We start from the raw sequence: 19,009 nt of genomic DNA, 5'->3' as shown, positions 1-19,009 counted from the left end.
TTGGCATAATTGATTGGTGAAGTGTTTGATGCTGAGGTAGTGATATTATGTGTTGAGTGTGATTTTTCACCCTTTAAAAAACAATATTGTTATCTTTCTTTTATTGTTTTCCTTCTTTCCACCTGAATATACACTCAATCCTTAGAGCTCTGTAAACGTCTTAAAATATGTCGACTCCATTGCTTTGCTTAGCCTAAATCTCCAACTATCATTAGCCACCATAATAACACAAAATAAACTTGAAAGAATTATTTTTTGAAAAAAAAAAAAAAGAGTATGGAGAAGTAGACTCGTGAGGTTGATGCAAAAATACAAGAAATTAAATCTTAAATCTAATGCTAAAATATCTATAAAATAATATGGAAATTGAAAAATAATAAAAAAAATTATGACCGGATTTTGGAGTTAAAAATATACGGATAGCCTTAAAATTGGGACGGTGAAGAAAAAATTTAGGGTGAGTAGTATTTAGTTCAAATTAGAAAAATTAATCAAACCGAATTAATTTAGTTTAATTTTCAAATCATTTGAAAAAATTTTAATTATTTCAGTTGGATTTAATTTTAATTAAAAAAAATTAAATTAAACATAATAATATATTATTTTCAATAATATAAAAAATTATATTATATTAAAATTAAAATATTTTAATTAAATTTTAAAATATTAAAAATAAAAAATAAAAAATATATTAAAAAAATAAAATCAATTAAATTAATTCAAACCGATTTAATTTAATTTAATTTTTAATTAAAATTAATTCAATTCAATTTTTATAAATAATAAAATTTCAACTTTTAAATTATTCAATTTTATTTTATTTTATTTTCAAAAAAAATTTAATTTAATTTTAAATCAAACCTGCAAAAACAAGGAGGGGAGTATCGTGATTCCAAATAAAAGAGTTAGAAGCTCGCAGACACACTGCCACACAAATTCTTTATATTTCAACATCAAAGATTCAGATTCTCTCTTTTACCTTTTCAAGTCAAAGAATCTCTCCTTTCTCCATCACATGCCTGTAAGTTAAATTCTTGCTTTTTCTTCCTTCTGTCTCTGTTTGCTTTGTCATTCTATCTCTCTCTCTCTCTCTTATTGCAAGATGATGGGAGGCATTAGTTGTAATATATTCTATCTTCTCTTTTTTGAAAATTATGTTACGGGTCTATTTAGTTTTCCCTTCTTTCCGTCGGTTACGGTGGTTCAATTCTGTACGCCGATGATGAACATGGTATTTGACTTTAGCTGCATCACTTAGATCTCATTCACACTCTAATAATTGAAAATTTTATTATATAATGCTTTCCTTCGTCTCTTTTATAGGATCCCAAATATTTTATTTTATACAAATCCCAAGAGGTGATTTGCAGAGCTAGCTTGTAATCCTCTGTAGCAGTTGTTTCAAACAAAGTGATTATGGAAGACGACGTTGTTAGAGGCATAGTTCCTGGCAACCTCGAGGTTTGTAATTAGTCCTTCAGTCACGTTCAAGTACGAACTTTAGCAGCAATATAAACAATGTGTTCCTTTAAGGAATTTAAAAATATATTGTCGTTATTACAGGGTAAGTATCCTGCTATGCTGGTTTGTTTTCTTCTTGGAAATGGGTGCCTCTTTTCATGGAATAGTATGCTCACCATAGAAGATTACTATGGTTATCTCTAAACCGGTCTTCTTCCTTGTTGCCGGAACCACGTGCCAACCGGTCCGCTCCTAAAACGAATCCTCGAAGATAGACTGAAATAAGGAAGACATCTTTCCAGTGGGGAGGGCCTCCATTTTGAACCACCAAGCAAAGGTAGTTGAAACTGCTAGCTGTCGACGAGGAGGAGTCAACTAGCGATTGCCTAGTGGAAGCCCTTAGGCACTTGATTCTAGCGTACGCTCGGGCCCGCGATAACGGAAGTGCATCCATTCCTTCGTATCGCTCCCCCTGGCTCCGGATAAATCATCATCGAAGGCTAAATGATCCGGTATGATCCATATATTGTCGTGAAGCTATTTGCCCTCGGATGACTTGATCTTTTATTTGATAATTTATATTTTTTCTTTAACCTCTGCAGCGATACCACTCCTCAAGGGTTCTTACTCTTGTGTATCAGCCATTTGCATTTGCAACACTTGCAATTCTTGCATATCATGAGGCAAAACTGAATACCAGAAAAAGGAATCTATTTGGATATGTCCTATTTTTCATGAGTTCTGTTCTTGTTTTAGTTGTGAGTATTCTTCATCTTTCAGTAGTATATCTTCCAAGTTTTTATTCACATATTTGATCAATTCATATGCGAATTAGTAATCGGATAGAATCTGTTGGTTGTGCTGTCTTAGTTGGATTTGGCTACATCGGGAGGAGGAGGCATTGGAACTTTTATTGGAATTTGTGTTGTTAGTGGTTTATTTGGAATTGCAGATGCTCATGTGCAAGGTGGAATGATTGGAGACCTCTCCTTCATGCAACCTGAATTTCTGCAGGTCAGTATATTTGTCTATTCTTCTGTAAGCAGTTCATGTGATTTCTGTTTAATGGATCTTGTTCTAAGTGTGTGCGGGTGTTTCCTTTTCCCCTCAGTCATTCCTTGCTGGTCTGGCAGCATCAGGGACTTTAACCTCTGGTTTGAGGTTAATTACAAAAGCAGCATTTCAGAATTCGAAGGATGGTCTTCGCAAGGGAGCTAGTAAGTGAAATCCTTTTCTATTTTGCTTCCTGTAAATGAGAAAGTAATCAGCGAATTCTCTATTTTGTTTGTTCAACTTCTTGTGAAATTTTATTCACTTTTGCAAGAAATTGTCTTATCAATATATTTGTATTTTATATATGTTATTTTTATAGATCACATATTTTAGTAGGACCCTAAGCTGAATTTTTGCGGCTGCCACTGAGTTCATGTTTCCTATATGTCTTATTCAAAATCCTTCTGATTCATGTCAAGACAGTTTTGAGGAGTTAATTGTGTTAGTAATGAATGGTACAATATCCACTGCTTTGCTGGTTTTCAACTTAGCTTGAGCACGCTGCATATTTATCTGGGTTATGATGATCACAGTCCTCTAATGGTTGATAAACTTGTTGTAATGTGGAACTCTGTTTTGTTAGGATGGCATTATGCTGTCTTAATACTTCTTGGTATTATTTGTTCTCGGAAAGCCTCTGCTCATTCATATAGTCTGGTTGCTAAGTTTAAGCTTCCATTCATGTCTTCATATCCCACATAGCTCTTGGTGTACTTTAACTATGAAGACTAATGTGTTCAATTTTCTACTGCAGTTCTATTTTTTGCCATCTCTGCATTTTTCGAGCTGCTTTGTGTAATTCTCTATGCTTATGCCTTCCCAAAATTACCGATTGTGAAGTACTACCGCTCAAAGGCAGCATTAGAAGGTTCAAAAACTGTTTCAGCTGATCTTGCTGCTGGTGGAATTAGAGCATTACCACAAAAACAAGTATGCCTGGTTTCCCTTTTAATGTTTATTTAACATAGTGTGTATTTTGTGCAATTTTAAGACCCGGACTTGTTGACAGGCTGAGGAGGATCCAGAACAATTAAAGCGGCTAAGCAACAAAGAGTTGTTACTAGAGAACATTGACTATGCATTTGATTTGTTTCTGATATATGTGCTCACATTGTCTATTTTCCCTGGATTCTTATCTGAAGATACTGGATCGCATAGTTTGGGTGAATGGTGAGTCATAGTTTATAATAACTTAATTGTTAGTATCTCTGTCTCTCTGTGACAGTTCTTGCCAAAAAATTCTTTTTGAGCATGTTCAATTTACCCATCTCTCCTTTGTAGCTAAGAAAATTATATGTAAAGGTACTTGGAAATATTTCTGAATGTGGTGATATTTCAGGTATGCCCTGGTTTTGATAGCAATGTATAATGTTTGGGATTTTATTGGGAGGAACATTCCACTCATGAAATCATTGAAGCTGGAGTCACGAAAAATTCTCATGTTCGCCATTCTCTCTCGTTTTTCGCTCATTCCAGCATTCTATTTCACAGCCAAGTATGCAGATCAGGGCTGGATGATTATGCTAACTTCCTTTTTAGGATTAACCAATGGCTATCTCACTGTCTGTGTCCTTACTTCTGCTCCAAAAGGTTACAAGGTTCGTTTACTATAAATGTGAAATCAGCAGTTCTATAGTAACATTTGAATAAGCTTAATTGAAATGTATTTTCTGTCTGCATAGGGACCAGAGCAAAATGCATTGGGAAATTTGCTTACCTTATTTCTTCTTGGTGGGATATTTGCTGGGGTTACCCTTGACTGGTTGTGGCTGATAGGCAAAGGATGGTGACTTTCTTAGGAAAAGAAATTTTCTGTCTATTTACAACATTGTAATTTCTGATTGAGATGGTGATAGAAAACAAAAGCCATCTATCTGAAATTGGTGGAATAATTGACGAAATGAATCTTTTTTCCTTGGGAAATTACAGAGTAGATTGTTTTCATTTAATTTTTTGTGAAATTTAGGTGAGAGAGTATGACTGCAGAAGCTTTAACAACGAAAAATGAAAAATTATCTTGTCTGAAGCATTTTAAAAATGTCTGACGGAGATGATGAGCTTGTTGTCCTCAGAGAAGGGCGTTAATTAACAATCACCTGAGCAAGGTTATAGTAAATGATTGCTTTTTTCAGCATTTTGGTGTCGGCTAACATCTCCCTGCTCCACACACTCCATGGTCCATGGGGCAGCGGGTTGGGCTGAAAAGGCCTTATTGTCTTTGTATTTTGTCTTGGGTTGTGGTAGGTTTGCCTTTCTAATGGAATATCGATATCTGAAAGAGAAAGACACATGGCTAATATTCTCTCACTCTAATAATTGAATTCACATTATAATAATAATGAACATATTGTATCTGAAATTATGCCAAAGGGACAAGACCCAGTATTACAAACACTTGTGTGAGACTAAGTTTCTCAAAACCACCAAAGGAAAAAGGCTTGATTTCATAACCTTTTTTCTGGGGTCGTGCTCACTTGGCTTATAAATCTAATCCACATAATTACATTTCATGCTTTTGCAGCGTTTTCTTGTGAGTTATAACCAGTTGTAGGAGCTGTTTGAAAGCAAGCAATCATGTCAACTTTTGATGGAAACATGGCTCCTGATAAGCTTGAGGTTTGTAATCAATCTCGTTCTTTGCTTTATTGGGTAACTTTTACGCTCTCCCTTGAGCAAATCTTATCATTACCACAGGGAAAACATGCTGCTATGTTAGTATGCTGGATTCTCGGAAGTGGGTCCCTCTTGACCTGGAACAGTATGCTCACAATTGAGGATTATTACGGCTTCCTTTTCCCAGTATTTTCCTATCTCCTATTAATGTAGAATTAGCGTCTTACAGAGAAGTTGGTGTCGTTTTATGGTTCTATACATTGCTTGGACTTCTCCATCGTTATTTCAATGGGTCCCTTTGGTTCCTGCAAATGTTGATATGAAGATTTGGGCACTCGCTGCCATGGGGACAGACTCCCTACTTTTTGTGTTCCTTTAGGGATCAATAAGTTTGGTTATGAACTAATTGTGGATTTGAGGTGTGCATATGCATTTAATGTATCTCAATGGATAGTTATCTCAAATAGGAGGCTTTACAGTTAATTTCTTTTGTTATTGCCCTTAAGACGTTTGTTAATTTGCCTGTAATGAGGCCCTGCCCTGCAATTGGCATCTAATTTTGGTTGCTGCACTGCTCCAAGATGCTTACATTGCATTGTACTTCATCTATCTGCTGCAGGACTTAACTTGATGGGCATTGTAATTGCAGCAGCTGGTACCGTTATTTTGCATATCAGCAGTATTAGTAATTTATTTTGCAATTCTTTTCATTTTCTTTATGTATATAGTCTACGCAAGAAGCTGCTTGTTTGGCCATTTTATTATGCGTATGAATAGTCCTTTGCCAGGTCTTATTTTTGTTTATTGAGCTGTGTGCTATGTCTCAGTTTCTAGTCAATTTTGTCACGTAAATGGTGAGGCTGGTTCCAAATTTCAGAAGAGAGAAGATTTGATTGTGTTGATTTTGTTCCTGGGTGTTCTTAGTAGTTTAGTTGGTTTATTGCTGATCAAAACTAAAGGGAATAAAATATTAAAAAAAAAACTAAGCTATTAATGGTGTTCCTTAAATATATAGCCTTGGGCAATGAACATATATTCATTGTTCTTATGATCCTATCTAGATGATGACTAATAGCATTCTATTCAATGGAAAATCATGTGACGGGTTGCTTTCTTCAATGCAATGCCATGGTTAAATAATATTTTTGGAATGTCTTCTATTATTAGTTCTGCATATTTTTGCATTGAAATAACATAAATGGTTCCAACATGTAGTATTCTGTCTCAGTTATTTTTCCTCTATTCCTCCATGTTTATAATCTTCTACATGTAAACCTATCTGCATCTCAATTGCTCTTGCCATCATCATTTCTGCTGCTACGCCGACACATTGGTTGACACTTTTCTTTTCTTACACAGCAATACCACCCCTCAAGGGTCCTTTCCCTTGTGTACCAGCCATTTGCAATTGGAACACTTGCAGTGCTGACATACAATGAGGCGAAAATCAATACTAGGAAAAGGAACCTCTTTGGATATGTGCTACTTTCAATTGGTTCTCTATTGGTTTTAGTTGTGAGTATATGATGTTCTCGCAACATATTTCATTCATTGTAAGATCATCAGTAACTGCTTTAATTCCTCCTGTTTATGATGCTGCCATAGCTGGATGTAGCAACCTCAGGAAAAGGAGGCCTTGGGACGTTCACTGGAATTTCTGCCATTACTGGTATGTTCGGTTTTGCAGATGCTTTTGTACAAGGTGGAATGATTGGAGACCTATCCTTCATGCAAGCTGAATTTCTTCAGGTGAGTATATTTAGTTGACTATAAACCATTTCCCCTCTTTTCTCATCTTTCACAAACATTCTGTACTTTTAATTCTGTGAATCTTTTTCCTTGTTCAAATTTGTCTAGTCCTTCCTTGCTGGTTTGGCAACATCAGGGACTCTAACCTCTGCTTTAAGGCTGATTACAAAAGCAGCATTTGAGAATTCTAGGGATGGTCTTCGCAAAGGAGCTAGTATGTTCAATTGCTTGCTAACTTGTTCTACATAAATAAGTTAAAAAAAGAAACCTCCACTTCTTCTGCAATTTTTTTGAACACTTGCTTTTACCCATTATAATGTCCCTAGAGATGAATGCTATCAATGCATCCTCAAATGCCAACAGTAATATTCCCTTTTTTATTCTATATTTGCATCTTTCATGACCCTCAAAACAGTTAGTTCCTTTTTGGTCATCAAATTTTGGGATTTCCAAATTTTCTTTATTTTGTTCTATTTGAGAGCTCTCCATGTTCATCTCAAGTCTGTCAGCTAGTCCTACTTAAATTGATATTTGTTCAGAATTGCACGCAGTTGATACGGTTCGTGATGAGTTATTTATTGACAGCACCATATGAACTGCTTTATAGATTTCAACTTAAAATTCCTTCCCTAGTTTTTGTTTTGAAAAAGTCAAGAGTTATATGAAGTAATATTGATTAAAATTCTCTTGCCATTTGAAGGAGCTATTAAGATTTTGTTTAATGCTATGAATTTATTTAGTCCCATCATGCTATTGTGTGTTTTGCACAATCTGAATCATATCTAGGAATTTTCAATTTAATAGGAAGCCTTGCTCCTTCGCATATTTGGTCACAAAGACTAGCTATTGTGCTCATAGTATATCCTAATAGTTTCTTTTAATTTATTGGTTTAGCAGAGGATTATATACGCTTCCTCTCAATTCTATCACCGTAAATAATATGCTCTCTACTTTCCACTGCAGTTCTATTTTTTGCAATTTCTGCATTTTTCGAGCTTCTTTGTGTTATTCTCTATGCATATATCTTCCCAAAAGTACCCATGGTGAAATACTATCGATCAAAGGCAGCTTTAGAAGGATCCAAAACTGTTTTAGATGATCTTGTTGCTGGCGGCATCCAAACATTACTCCCAGTAGAAGTATATCTCCTTTCCTCGTGATAACTGTATAGAACTGTATACGCTATATCATGATGCAATCTTTAAGACAATGCAGCCTTTAGCAGACAGAAGAAGATACAAAACAGCAGGACCGGCTGAGCAGCAGAGAACTTTTGATACAGAATATTGACTATGAAATTGATTTGTTTCTGGTTTATGTGCTTACCTTATCTATTTTCCCTGGATTCTTATCTGAAGATGCTGGATCACATAGTTCGGGTGGATGGTGAGTCTTAGAATAGAACACCCTTAATTTACTACATGGATGATATAAAAAAAAAAGTTCTTTTCAGATATACTCACTCCACTCTTTCATCCATTTTAAGTGACTAAAATAGTTTCTGTATGAAATTTAGCATTAGCCACCAACTCAAAACCCAAATACAGAAAATTTCATTAATCTGGTGATATTTCAGGTATAGCCTAGTTCTGATAACAATGTTTAATGTGGGAGATCTTGTTGGAAGATACATTCCACTTCTGCAATTGTTGAAGCTGGAGTCACGAAAGGGTCTCATGATAGCTGTTCTTTCTCGATTTTTACTTATCCCAGCATTCTATTTTACTGTCAAGTATGGGGACCAGGGGTGGATGATAATATTAACGTCCTTCTTGGGGTTAACCAATGGTTATCTCACTGTCTGTGTGGTTACTTCTGCTCCAGAAGGTTACAAGGTCTGTTCACTATGCAGTACATGCAAATTGATTTTCAATAGGTTGAAGCATCTGACTAAAATGAATTTAATTGGATTCTGTTGCATAGGGACCAGAGCAAAATGCCTTGGGAAATTTGCTCGTCTTTTTTCTCTTTGGTGGTATATTTGCTGGCGCTGCGCTTGACTGGCTGTGGCTGATAGGCAAAGGATGGTAAGTTTAGCCTTTTCTATTTTCTAAATTTGCGCACGAAATTGAATTCCTAGGATGAAATACAGTATCCATCTATAGAACAGAGATTAGTAATAAGATTGTAGGAACGGCGCAAAAACAGGTTTTATGATAGGATTGTTTTTCTTTACTCATGTTCATAGGTCATCTATTATATTTAGAGTCCCAGTGCAAAAATAGCATCCTCGTTTGCTTTCTAGCATTTTCAAAGTCTCTTGCTACTTAAGGAGTTCACTATAATACTGATAATGTAATGAGATATGTCTTATAAACATCTAAAATATAGGGTCTGTGCCTTGCAAATTAAAAACGGTAGATAAAAGGTCATTCATTATGTCTCCACTGTTTCCTAACATCTTAAAATACCCAGTATTTGAACTAGATAATTTCTTTTGCCAATGTGTTTCAGTTTAGCGGTATTGAAGTCATCTCCATAATTATGGGTCCTTGAGCTATAGTTTCCTAAAAATCTCTCTGGTAACATATTTCAAATTATTAGTAGTTTTCAACAAGAAGGGATGCTGAATGACAAATACTTTCTATTGTTGTTACTCCAGATGGCCTAGTTTGGTTTATGTGCTTTTGAAAAATGGTATTGGCAGGGGTGTGAAGTTGATAAAGCTGTTGCCTTATCTGGTTGTGTAGCTGATTGCTGAGCGTCGAAGTGATGTTTATTTCTGAAAGAAGGGTCAGGATATTGTACTCATAGGCATGCAACCATATATATATATTCAATTCAGTATCCGTATGTGTTCTGTGAGATTCTGCATCAGTGTGCTTAATTATAATTAAAAATCTTAATGGCCTTTTGACTCACTTGCCTGGTTTTCTTGCCTGTTATTTGCCAATATGCCTCTAAAGTAGATGCAGTCTATTTCCCCAAGGACGAGGACTTGGTCTTGGCAAGCTTGGACCAGACCAAAAGAGTAAATCCTGCTTCTCATGTTGGTTTGATGGTTGAAGGCACACTCCAAAAATCTAGAGCAGATGTGGGATTACAGATAGGCCTTCTTTTGTCATACTGGCAAACCTCTCTTATGCCTCCTAAATTAAGGCCGAATTAATTGATTTTAACTCGAAACGTGTTTCCTATACAATCAATGGAACCTTTTTGGCTTTTGGATTATGAGATTTTTTTAATAATCTCAAGGGCTTAACCCCAGTTAAATGTTTGCTTATAATTGTCATTTATTAAAACGACCAACATACTCAGTCCTTGGGAGTAGAGAGATGAGTTTAACACAATGTTTAATCAGCAGCATCATCTAAGCTGATTCCTTTTGATTTCTACTAGCTACTAATATTTTTTAATTTAATTAATCACCTCGCTGAAAGCATCAATGAACAAAACTAGTCTGAAATCCTGAAAACTAGCTGAAATTTACAGTGGGCAAAAAGACAAAAACAACCCCCAATATCAATTAGCCCTGTTTTGTCTGCTAGCTTCACGTGATCTTCTGCCCTGTATGATCCTTTTAGTACACAGAAAAAAAAAAAAAGAACTTAAAAGTTATAGGGGAAGATCAGGGAAACCAACATCATTACAGGCAAAAGAGACCACCAAGAAAGTGACGATGAACAAGACTGTGCCTTTTCGAACTGCAGCGAATCAACAGCCAATGGCATGTTTTCTTGGTCGGGGCTGCACTTGGATTCGTGGGGTGGGTGGGCACTATACATTATGGCTCGCAAAACGGCTGAAACCGTCGGTATATACGCCGTCTTGTTGCTGGCAAGCAGCCATGTAAGACCCATCAACTGGCAATCCCTATTGAACATATTTCTTGCTCTGTCATCTCTTTCCTCCTCTGTTTGGTTCTTGTTGCTGGCCTTCAGCTGCAATTAGCAACACACATTCAAGGGTGTTTTAGTTCCTAAAAAAATAACGTGTTCATATGAAAAGGGGACGATTAAAGTGGAAGAAGAAAATTGTATGCTAAAAGCTAAAGCTAAAGCAGCTCATGGGCATGGGTCGTTTTCTGTTTGGTAATGGTCTACGGCAAGAACGACTTTGGTTGTTTCAGAAAACAGCAAAAGAAAAACACCTCCTCAAGCGGACTTTCACTTTCACTTTCACATTACTCATGTCCTACTGTCAGCCAATACTTGTAATGAAAACACCATGTCTTGAATTATATCTCTTCAGTCTCCCACTAAAATTAGCTCAAGATTGTTATTTCCAGAAACCCATTTTGCCTTTTTCTTGGTTTCAAGCAAAGGAAAAAGGAAGCTACCCAACAGCAATCTGAACTATTAAATTCAATGGCTACAAAACCCAGTTTTCTAAATCTAGTAGCGTAGCATAAAATTGACACATAGATAAGTAATCCATTTAATGGAATCAAAAGGAATTCTCACAAAATCACCAACACAATAAATGCAATTCCTTTTTAAATTGAAGCCAACACCAACATAATAAATGCGGGTAAAGCCTCAAAAACTGACCTTTTGGAGGGCGCCAAGGCACTTAGTGCACCCAGCGTACGAGGAATTCTTACAATTCTTCTCCAAATTCCTCACAGCAGCAGTTGGGGTGGCATTATGGAAGCCAGAGGCAGAGCTGACATTGAAAGCCGCAGGACAACTCAGAGAGCTGATCTGGTGAAGTCTAATTCCACAAAAGCACAATATGGCATCGCAGCTCGCATTCGGTTGCGGTATCTTCACGTTCTTGCTCAACAGCGCGCTTTGCAGCGAATTCACGCATTTTTGCGAGTCATCCGGTCTCATTGGTTGGTCAGGTTCCGTCGATGCCGGGGCAGAGGCCGGAACCTGGAGAGCATACCGAGCATGAGCAGCAAAGAGCCACGCGGCTAACACAGGGCAGCACCGACTCCGGTCCAGTTCTCGGCCGCATGCATCGTTGACACCTCCAAACAGCTCCGCTGAGAGGTCCAGCCGGCAGGTCTGCGACTCGGTTTGAACGGGAAATGCGGGGACAGTATTAGGGGTGGAGTAGTCACCCGGTTTCAATGGCTGGTTAGAAACAGGTTGGCTTAGAAAACCGGCAAGACAAGTAGTACATAAGCAGGAGAAGAAGACGACTAAAACAAAAGTTAGAGTCTTTGAGATCATTGTAAGAAGATATGAAAAGGTGGGTTTGTTTAGCTTCCACTGGAATGATGGAAAGTAGGAAGCTTTGTGATTGAGATGAGGTTTGAATCTGATAAGAGTTGAAGGGTTTGCAGGAAATTATTAAAGAAGGAAAAAGGAAGGGACCCGGGAGATATTCAAAGGAAATGAGTGGGTTTGGTGACTTTTGATCTGAGATGGGTTAGAGAGAGAGGGAGAGAGACGTTGAAGTTGAAGACACAGAAGCAAAGAACAGTGAAGAAAAGAGAAAAAGGAAAGATTAGTGAAAAAAGGTGTCATTTTGGGATTGCATTTCTCTCTCTTCCTTTTTATATCTGAATATTCAATAAGAACTGGGAAATGATGGCAATGTGGATTCACCATCAGTAGCGATCATGGGCCAAAGTCTGAAGCTCTATGCAAGCTGAGTGGCAGAGTCCGTCATGAATGTATTATTATTGGAGACAAGATTGAAGAAGAAAAGAGAAAAAAGAATAGGAAAGAGATTCGTTTGTATGATGTGATAAGAAATGAGGTGAAGGATTTTGGCTGCTTGCATTTGGAAATGTGGTATCGTTTTCTTCTCATTCGTGTTGGGACATCATATTTATAAATTTCTTAGTTTATGTTATTTGTATATACGTACAGATCTCCTATCCTCTGCTTTTCCTGTGGCATATATTTTACTAAAATTTACCCATATCTTCAAATTTAGATCTCCAAATAGTGAAATATTTTTTATATGATTATAAAATAATAATAATAATAATTATTGAATCTAACATCGATTATAAAATTATAAAAAGGATAATGCGTCCCTTATATTGATCATAGACATTTATTCTATTAAGTTAGTTTTTGGAGTGAATTAAGTCTGACCGATCTAAATTTAATATATTATCGGAGCCTTCCGTCTGATGTTGAGTCTCCTATAAATGTATCATGCACCAATAAAATAAAATATTCTAGACGTGAGGAGTATGTTAGAAAGGGATAATGTGCCCCTTATAGAACATAGGCATTCCTCCCCTTTAGATAATTTTTTCTTAAAATAATTTTTGGGGTGAGTATGTGTCACGCACTAGTAAAATTATTTCGAATGTAAGAGGTGTATTAGAAAAGGGTAATGTGCATGGGATCATAGATATTTCTTTCTTTAAAATAGGTTTTTCTAGAGATAGTTTTTTAAATAAGTTGAAACCGAGAAATATAGAAAAAATAGATATAAAAAAGAGTGGGACCCTCGAAGGAAATGATGGGAATAATGAAGAAGAAGAAGCAATAATATTAGAGGAGGATGAAAAAGAAAGCAAGAGGGAAAATAACAGTTTACGAAAATCAGCAAAACAGAAACAATATGGGGACCATTTTCTCATGTATGTCTGTGAGAAAATGGATTGCCAATTAGTAGAATCAAGTGGGCTCTTTTTCAGTTGCTAATACATATGAATGAAATCACAAACAACTTATGTAAGGAATGATCTGATGAGTCATATTCACTTCATGGGGCTGCCCCTGCTCTGCCAAATCAAATCTCATCAATTTTAGGGTTTAGTAAAAGTTTTTTTTTTTTTTTTTGAATTTTAACCACTTTAAAGGAGCATTGGATTAGGAGAAGTAATGGGGCTGGAACTATACCTAAAATTTATATATTTTATAATGAGAGAAGAGGGGAATCCAGAGGACAAAACCTAAAGAGCCAATCAAGCCAAAATTATTCCATTATAAAGTCCCTTTGTGAAAAGCTTACATTCACCACTCCCCATAATATTTATGTAAATTTAGTTTTCTCTTTTATCTGTTTTTTGTTAGCTTATCTTTGGGTTCTGACACAGAGAAAGCTGGATTTTTCCTTCTTTTTTTTTCCCTTTCACTACCATAATATTATACTTTTTATTAGAGATGGAGATTGCATGGGAGATGGCAAAGTCCTTGGTAATTGAGCTTCAAAATCAAAACATCTTGTGAAAAGCTATTAATCATGGTGTTGCAAACATTTTTTCTTCCAGCTTTTTTTCAGACAACAATAAAGTTACTCATTTCTTTTCAAGTTCTTTCACTATTCTTCCAATGTCCTTTTTTTTCTAATTTTAAATGAAAAGATAGAGAAACAAATACTCAATGATGAAAATTTTAGAGAATGAAAAATAGATAGAGAAATTATTTAGAGATAATTTTAAAGATATTTTATTCTTTTTTCTTTTAAATAAAAAAAAATAACTTAAAGACTATATATTAATTCATTGTATTAAGGCAGGCAAGAAATAGCATGGGCAAGCAAGAGCTGTGAAGCATATGGGATTTCTCCCACTGAAAGCAAAAAAAGTTTTCCTCATATGAAGACAAACAGAAAAATGGAAGCACTAGGCTTACAGATCATCATCCTAAAGGCAAAATGATTCTCAAATCATCAAAAGAAAGAAATTTTTTTTTTATCTATGATGGATCTAATTATCTTTCCCAACCAAAATAATATACTTCCAAAAGCAGCTGTCTCATTTTGAACATCAACCTGCTCCCAATTCCTTTTTTTTTCCTAATATAATAGAGCAGACCCCACAAGGCCATTACCTTGGAGAAAATGACAAATTTAATGTAAGGTGGATCCTAATTAACGAAGGATTAATTAAAGTAGGAAGCACACAAAGGAATTTGCTAACTTAATTAATCATCATGAAATGAAACTTTTCAATCTGGGAATTATTCAGGAAGAAAGTAGTAAGTAAATTATTTAGGAAGAAAAGTTGGAAGTAGCTTTTTTTTTTCTTGGCCAATGAATTGAAGAGCAAACCTTGATTTGATTGATTGTGATGATCGTTGGACTTTTTATATCTGAGTAAGGTGAAACCTTAATGAGGAAGACAAGATCAAAGCCTACAGTCCACCAAACCCTTCCTGAAGTGAACCAGCTCACATTGCACGTCTCAATCCAGTTGGGAGCTGGACAGACCTCACACGCAGTCCATTCTGAAGGAAGTCCAGTCTAGTGATGTGATAAGAGAAAGAAGAGTAGGCTCAATCACTTTGCAGCTTTACCTAAATGTTCACCGGGAAAATTAAATGGCTGTCTTGTGTAGAGAGAGGTTCTGACAGATCCGTACGTACGGACCTAGTGACAGAAACAGAAGGTGGTTGGATGAAAGAGGATGAACGAATTCCTCTCTTTCTAAACTTACACAACCCCTGTAATCCTATCTAAAAATTTCGAAAATTGATTAAACTATTATTGATCGACTTGGATTCTAGATTGTAGTAATGAAGATATTATCATAATTAATAAACACCAAATAATTCAAATTAGGTTTAATGATTCGTATTGGGTCCAATGCTAGAGCAAAATCTCTAATAGTTGGGCTACTTACCCATTGATGGACAGCTTGATCTTAAATTGGTCAAATTAAAGCCCATGTGAAGATTTACATTTCTTGTAATGGAAATGGTCGGTTTCAATTTGCAACAGCCTAAGATGGGACCCAAAAAAGAGAAAAAGAGGAAGAACAAGGGCAACCCAAACACTGCCTTTTCAGGGTATGGTCCTTCATCTGATATATCCCTATTCCTATCCCTATCCCTATCCCCATGTGAGTGTTGACTCCAAAAAGGGAAAAGAGTAAACCAAGAGATGTGCATATAGGCGTACCAAGAAATATAGGATTAGCAAGTTTGTCAAATTTTGCAGGAGCAATATTTGAAATCTATCAAGATTAAGCCTTTGCATAATTACGTGCTTGGAATGATAATTTGTCCATTCATGTTTCATTTGGATTGAAGTTTAGAGGGTAATGAAGAGAGTTTTAAAGAAGTATCTTTTTAAATGTCATTAAAAAATATTCAATTATTAGAGAGTTAATGATTAACACATGGCAAAATTCATTTTTTTTTTCTAATTAATATATTTTTAAAAAGTTTTTTGCTTTTGGGTAGCAACTTTTCAACAACCATGGTTATGCAGTTATTACCAAAAATCCTGGTTCCTTGTTTGAAATCAGTCACATTACAGGAATAAAGATACATAGCTCTGGCCCATAGGTGGCATGCATGATTGTGGATCAGTTCTCACTTGTTCAATGCAGAACATGAGGCATCTGTCAATAAAGACAAGATTGCACTTTTTATGTGCTCGCTTTTCAAACTTTGAAAGCTCGTGGTTGTGAAAGTGCTTTACGAAATTGCTTTTCTTGGGCTCTCAAGGATATGAAGATTCATGATGAGGAGGAACTTGTCAGTGTCTTGGTTAGAGCAAGACCTGTGATTATTAAGAGTCTTGATGATGATAAAATGGTTTACAATTATAAACGCCTCCCTTGATTCGCAATAAATCATCGTCTACATATCGAAGCGTGTTGAAGGATATAGCATAGTTGCTCCTAGAAGACAAATTAGCCAGAATGCTTGGAGATATAATTCTCCAAGAAGATAAATTTGGAAAAAAGAAATTTTGTTGGTGATTAAGCGCACCAAGAATAAGAAAATAATGGTGAATAAGTGCACCAAAAAGAAGAAGAGCCATGATCAGAAGTGCACCAGAAAAGTAACACATCAATAGTGTAAAAGTGCACTAAAAAGAAGAACAACAGTGAGAAAGCTCACCAGAAATTAATAAAGAGTTGGAGAGACAGTGCTCCAAAATAATTAACTTAATTTAGAGTCTTCATCAAATTTATTAAGGAGTGTTGAAGCATGTGATAATTGGCTTCAAACTCCAAATTTTCGCAAATCCAAAATTTTAGTTTACAGTAGTTGATTAGATAGAAACCATGTGATGCTGAAAGTATATATGGAAGGAAAAGTATAAATTCGAACTTTGTTCCAGTAGAAATATTTTCTTAGTTCTTTTTCTCCCTTCAGATCCAATCAACTTCATTTTAATTAATAATCATATTGCAAATGCCTGATTCTGAATGGTTTTAATTTCCAAAAACACTAAAAAAGATTGATAGTAAGAAAAAGAAAAGTTCATATATATATGTATGAACATAAACTGCAAATCCAAAAACCAAGAGCACAAATATGCATGTACTCATAAAAGAAAAAAAAGAAGAAATTTTTTTAAAAAAAAATCAAAAGAAGTGAAAAATTCAGTACATTTTTCTGGTATACAAGAGGCAATATTTACAAGAAATCATCCATGTCCAAACTCTCCGGAATTTCAAACTTGAACAAGGTGCTGCAGTAGCTTTCTCTCTCATCCTCCGTGCTGCTGCTATTGACGAATGTGGATGATGAATTCAAGGGAGCTGGACTTGATAATGGCGTTGAAAGAACTGATTCAATGCTGTAATTTTGGCAGCTGTTATTTATTGGTTGAAACCCTGAGTTCCCTGCGAGCTTATCTGGAATGGAAGGATTTGTATTGCAAGAGACAAAGTTTGGCACCTGCGAAACTAAGCAATCATCCAAACTTGAAGGCACTACGTTTTGAAGGGAGTTTTGACAAGATAACCCTCCCACATCTGTCTGCATGAGTTGGGTTGGGCTTAAAAATTGAGAACTAGTAGGTTCTTGAATTGTATTCTGGAACTGATTAGCTTGTGATAGTGAGACTTGGTTTTGCACTTGCGAGCTCAGCACCTGGTTGTCCTGCAGGTGTTGCAGAAACATTTCTGGGTTTTCTTGTCTTAACGATGACAAGGTAGTGGCTAACCTTAAAACTTCTGGATTTAGGATTGTTTGAGTGCCCAACAAGCTTGACAGATTGAAAAGTGATGGATTACATAAAGCTGAACCAAGAATGGAGGAAAGATCAAGAAGATCAAGACGAGGAGCATGAGTAACAGGATCGATTCCATTTCTGAGGAGCCTTTTTCTAATGTGGGTGTTCCAGTAATTCTTGATTTCATTATCAGTTCTGCCTGGCAAGCGAGCAGCTATAGCCGACCACCTAACGTTGAAACAAAAAATATGTAAGAAACGTAATCAGGTTTCCAATTAAAAGATGTCAAACAATAATCAACAATAATAAACCTACTTGTTTCCCATAATACTGTGGAGTTGAATTATGGTCTCTTCTTCTTCGAAAGAGAACCTTCCTCTCTTAATATCAGGACGCAGATAATTTGTCCATCGAAGACGACAGCTCTTTCCACATCTTTGGAGTCCTAATCAAGAAAACAAAACAATATCATTTAAACTGAGATAAATATACTTGATATAAATTAAAAAACTGCACGTAGATGTTGGTTTATGTATATACCAGCATTCTTGGGGAGGGTACGCCAGTTGCCAGGTCCATGAAGTTGAATATAAGTTATGAGCTTGTGATCTTCCTCAGGAGTCCAAGGGCCCTTCTTGAGTCCATTTTTGTCGCAGCAAGGTGCTCTTCCCATGGTTATGGTAGTTTCTTTATCCTGGAAAAGGCAGTAGGTCACAGGAAAGCAAAGGCAAATTGATGGAGGAGGTGGGCTCTGGAAAGGAAGAAAGTGTATTAATGGATGGTAATTAATGGAGGGATGACCTCTGTATTTATAGATGAGACTAAATGAAAAGGCTGCGAAATACATCCAAGTCAAATAGATTTGTTGCCGTCCTCTAGCCACGTATCTCTTTCCACGTTGTGTTTGCCGTTGCAGATCTCTCTCTCTCTCTCTCAGCTCTTCTTCTTCTTCTTTTTGATAATTGCCGTGTGTATGCAAATCCTTCATGCGCATGACTCGAATTATTAAAAAAAAAAAGATAAATGAAAAAGCTGACACGTGCCATTAAAGTGTGACAATTAAAAAGAAAAGCCTTTTTTTTGTTTTTTTAATTTTCATCATTTTACTTTACATATATATCCGTAGTAGGCAAAAAGTTTTGTTTGAACCCAATCTAATTGGAAGTTTCTACAGGGTTTTTGACTTTTTTGCCCTCTAAATAAAAACCTTATTGATGTTAGTGTATGGTAGTTTTAGCTAATAATTTTATTTATTTTTTGAAAATGCTGATTTTTACTTTCATAAATCAAAATTCCACCTAGTTAAGCTTGCTGTACATTTGCACGTGTTTAACTACTAAAATTTGAGCTAATTAATTAGTTA

The 19,009-nt window shown here is 35.8% G+C and overlaps 4 protein-coding genes across 8 annotated transcripts; 2 read left to right on the top strand and 2 right to left on the bottom strand.

The window, feature by feature from the left end:
• Positions 1-1,323: 1,323 nt before the first annotated feature.
• Positions 1,324-4,457, top strand: LOC110629582 (equilibrative nucleotide transporter 3). Its single transcript, XM_043949388.1, has 9 exons — positions 1,324-1,461; positions 1,564-1,662; positions 2,064-2,219; positions 2,332-2,475; positions 2,573-2,678; positions 3,269-3,444; positions 3,524-3,684; positions 3,854-4,112; positions 4,197-4,457. The coding sequence occupies exons 1-9, from the start codon at positions 1,417-1,419 to the stop codon at positions 4,302-4,304; spliced, it is 1,254 nt and encodes a 417-aa protein (XP_043805323.1). The 5' UTR covers positions 1,324-1,416; the 3' UTR covers positions 4,305-4,457.
• Positions 4,458-4,817: 360 nt separating this feature from the next.
• Positions 4,818-10,047, top strand: LOC110629581 (equilibrative nucleotide transporter 3). Of its 5 annotated transcripts, none has more exons than XR_002490237.2 (11): positions 4,823-5,130; positions 5,209-5,313; positions 6,487-6,642; positions 6,733-6,876; positions 6,985-7,090; positions 7,840-8,015; positions 8,102-8,262; positions 8,453-8,711; positions 8,800-8,903; positions 9,524-9,666; positions 9,786-10,047. XR_002490237.2 is itself a non-coding variant. In XM_021776616.2 (10 exons), the coding sequence occupies exons 1-10, from the start codon at positions 5,089-5,091 to the stop codon at positions 9,564-9,566; spliced, it is 1,224 nt and encodes a 407-aa protein (XP_021632308.1). In that variant the 5' UTR covers positions 4,823-5,088; the 3' UTR covers positions 9,567-10,047. The 5 variants fall into 5 exon arrangements, 3 of the variants coding, with proteins under 3 accessions (XP_043805464.1, XP_021632308.1, XP_021632305.1); XR_002490236.2 differs by having other exon boundaries at positions 4,824-5,130; positions 9,783-10,047; XM_021776616.2 differs by having other exon boundaries at positions 7,912-8,015; positions 9,524-10,047.
• Positions 10,048-10,262: 215 nt separating this feature from the next.
• On the bottom strand, positions 10,263-12,457 carry LOC110629583 (uncharacterized GPI-anchored protein At4g28100). Its single transcript, XM_021776618.2, has 2 exons — positions 11,367-12,457; positions 10,263-10,757 (listed from the first exon to the last, which is right to left on the bottom strand). Exons 1-2 carry the CDS (start codon positions 11,994-11,996, stop codon positions 10,425-10,427), a joined length of 963 nt encoding a protein of 320 aa, XP_021632310.1. The 5' UTR covers positions 11,997-12,457; the 3' UTR covers positions 10,263-10,424.
• A 4,522-nt stretch (positions 12,458-16,979) lies between these two features.
• On the bottom strand, positions 16,980-18,473 carry LOC110629321 (transcription factor MYB102). Its single transcript, XM_021776228.2, has 3 exons — positions 18,187-18,473; positions 17,962-18,091; positions 16,980-17,874 (listed from the first exon to the last, which is right to left on the bottom strand). Exons 1-3 carry the CDS (start codon positions 18,317-18,319, stop codon positions 17,106-17,108), a joined length of 1,032 nt encoding a protein of 343 aa, XP_021631920.2. The 5' UTR covers positions 18,320-18,473; the 3' UTR covers positions 16,980-17,105.
• Between the last annotated feature and the right edge of the window lie 536 nt (positions 18,474-19,009).

Source organism: Manihot esculenta, chromosome 13 (assembly GCF_001659605.2).
Source record: "Manihot esculenta cultivar AM560-2 chromosome 13, M.esculenta_v8, whole genome shotgun sequence".
Lineage (NCBI taxonomy): Eukaryota > Viridiplantae > Streptophyta > Magnoliopsida > Malpighiales > Euphorbiaceae > Manihot > Manihot esculenta.
Note: the sequence above shows the minus strand (reverse complement) of the source record. Positions and strands in the feature narration are given on the sequence as shown.

Bases quoted from the DNA above. Each gene is read 5' to 3' on its own strand.
- LOC110629582 (XM_043949388.1), top strand. From the start codon at position 1,417: ATGGAAGACGACGTTGTTAGAGGCATAGTTCCTGGCAACCTCGAG. The intron at 1,462-1,563 runs GTTTGTAATTAG...TCGTTATTACAG, and splicing joins TAGTTCCTGGCAACCTCGAG to GGTAAGTATCCTGCTATGCT. The intron at 2,679-3,268 runs GTAAGTGAAATC...TTTCTACTGCAG, and splicing joins TGGTCTTCGCAAGGGAGCTA to TTCTATTTTTTGCCATCTCT.
- LOC110629581 (XM_021776613.2), top strand. From the start codon at position 5,089: ATGTCAACTTTTGATGGAAACATGGCTCCTGATAAGCTTGAG. The intron at 6,643-6,732 runs GTGAGTATATGA...ATGCTGCCATAG, and splicing joins GTTCTCTATTGGTTTTAGTT to CTGGATGTAGCAACCTCAGG. The intron at 8,712-8,799 runs GTCTGTTCACTA...TCTGTTGCATAG, and splicing joins CTGCTCCAGAAGGTTACAAG to GGACCAGAGCAAAATGCCTT.
- LOC110629583 (XM_021776618.2), bottom strand. From the start codon at position 11,996: ATGATCTCAAAGACTCTAACTTTTGTTTTAGTCGTCTTCTTCTCCTGC. The intron at 10,758-11,366 runs GTCAGTTTTTGA...TGCTAATTGCAG, and splicing joins GCCTTGGCGCCCTCCAAAAG to CTGAAGGCCAGCAACAAGAA.
- LOC110629321 (XM_021776228.2), bottom strand. From the start codon at position 18,319: ATGGGAAGAGCACCTTGCTGCGACAAAAATGGACTCAAGAAGGGCCCT. The intron at 18,092-18,186 runs GTATATACATAA...TTTCTTGATTAG, and splicing joins TACCCTCCCCAAGAATGCTG to GACTCCAAAGATGTGGAAAG. The intron at 17,875-17,961 runs GTAGGTTTATTA...TTTCAACGTTAG, and splicing joins CACAGTATTATGGGAAACAA to GTGGTCGGCTATAGCTGCTC.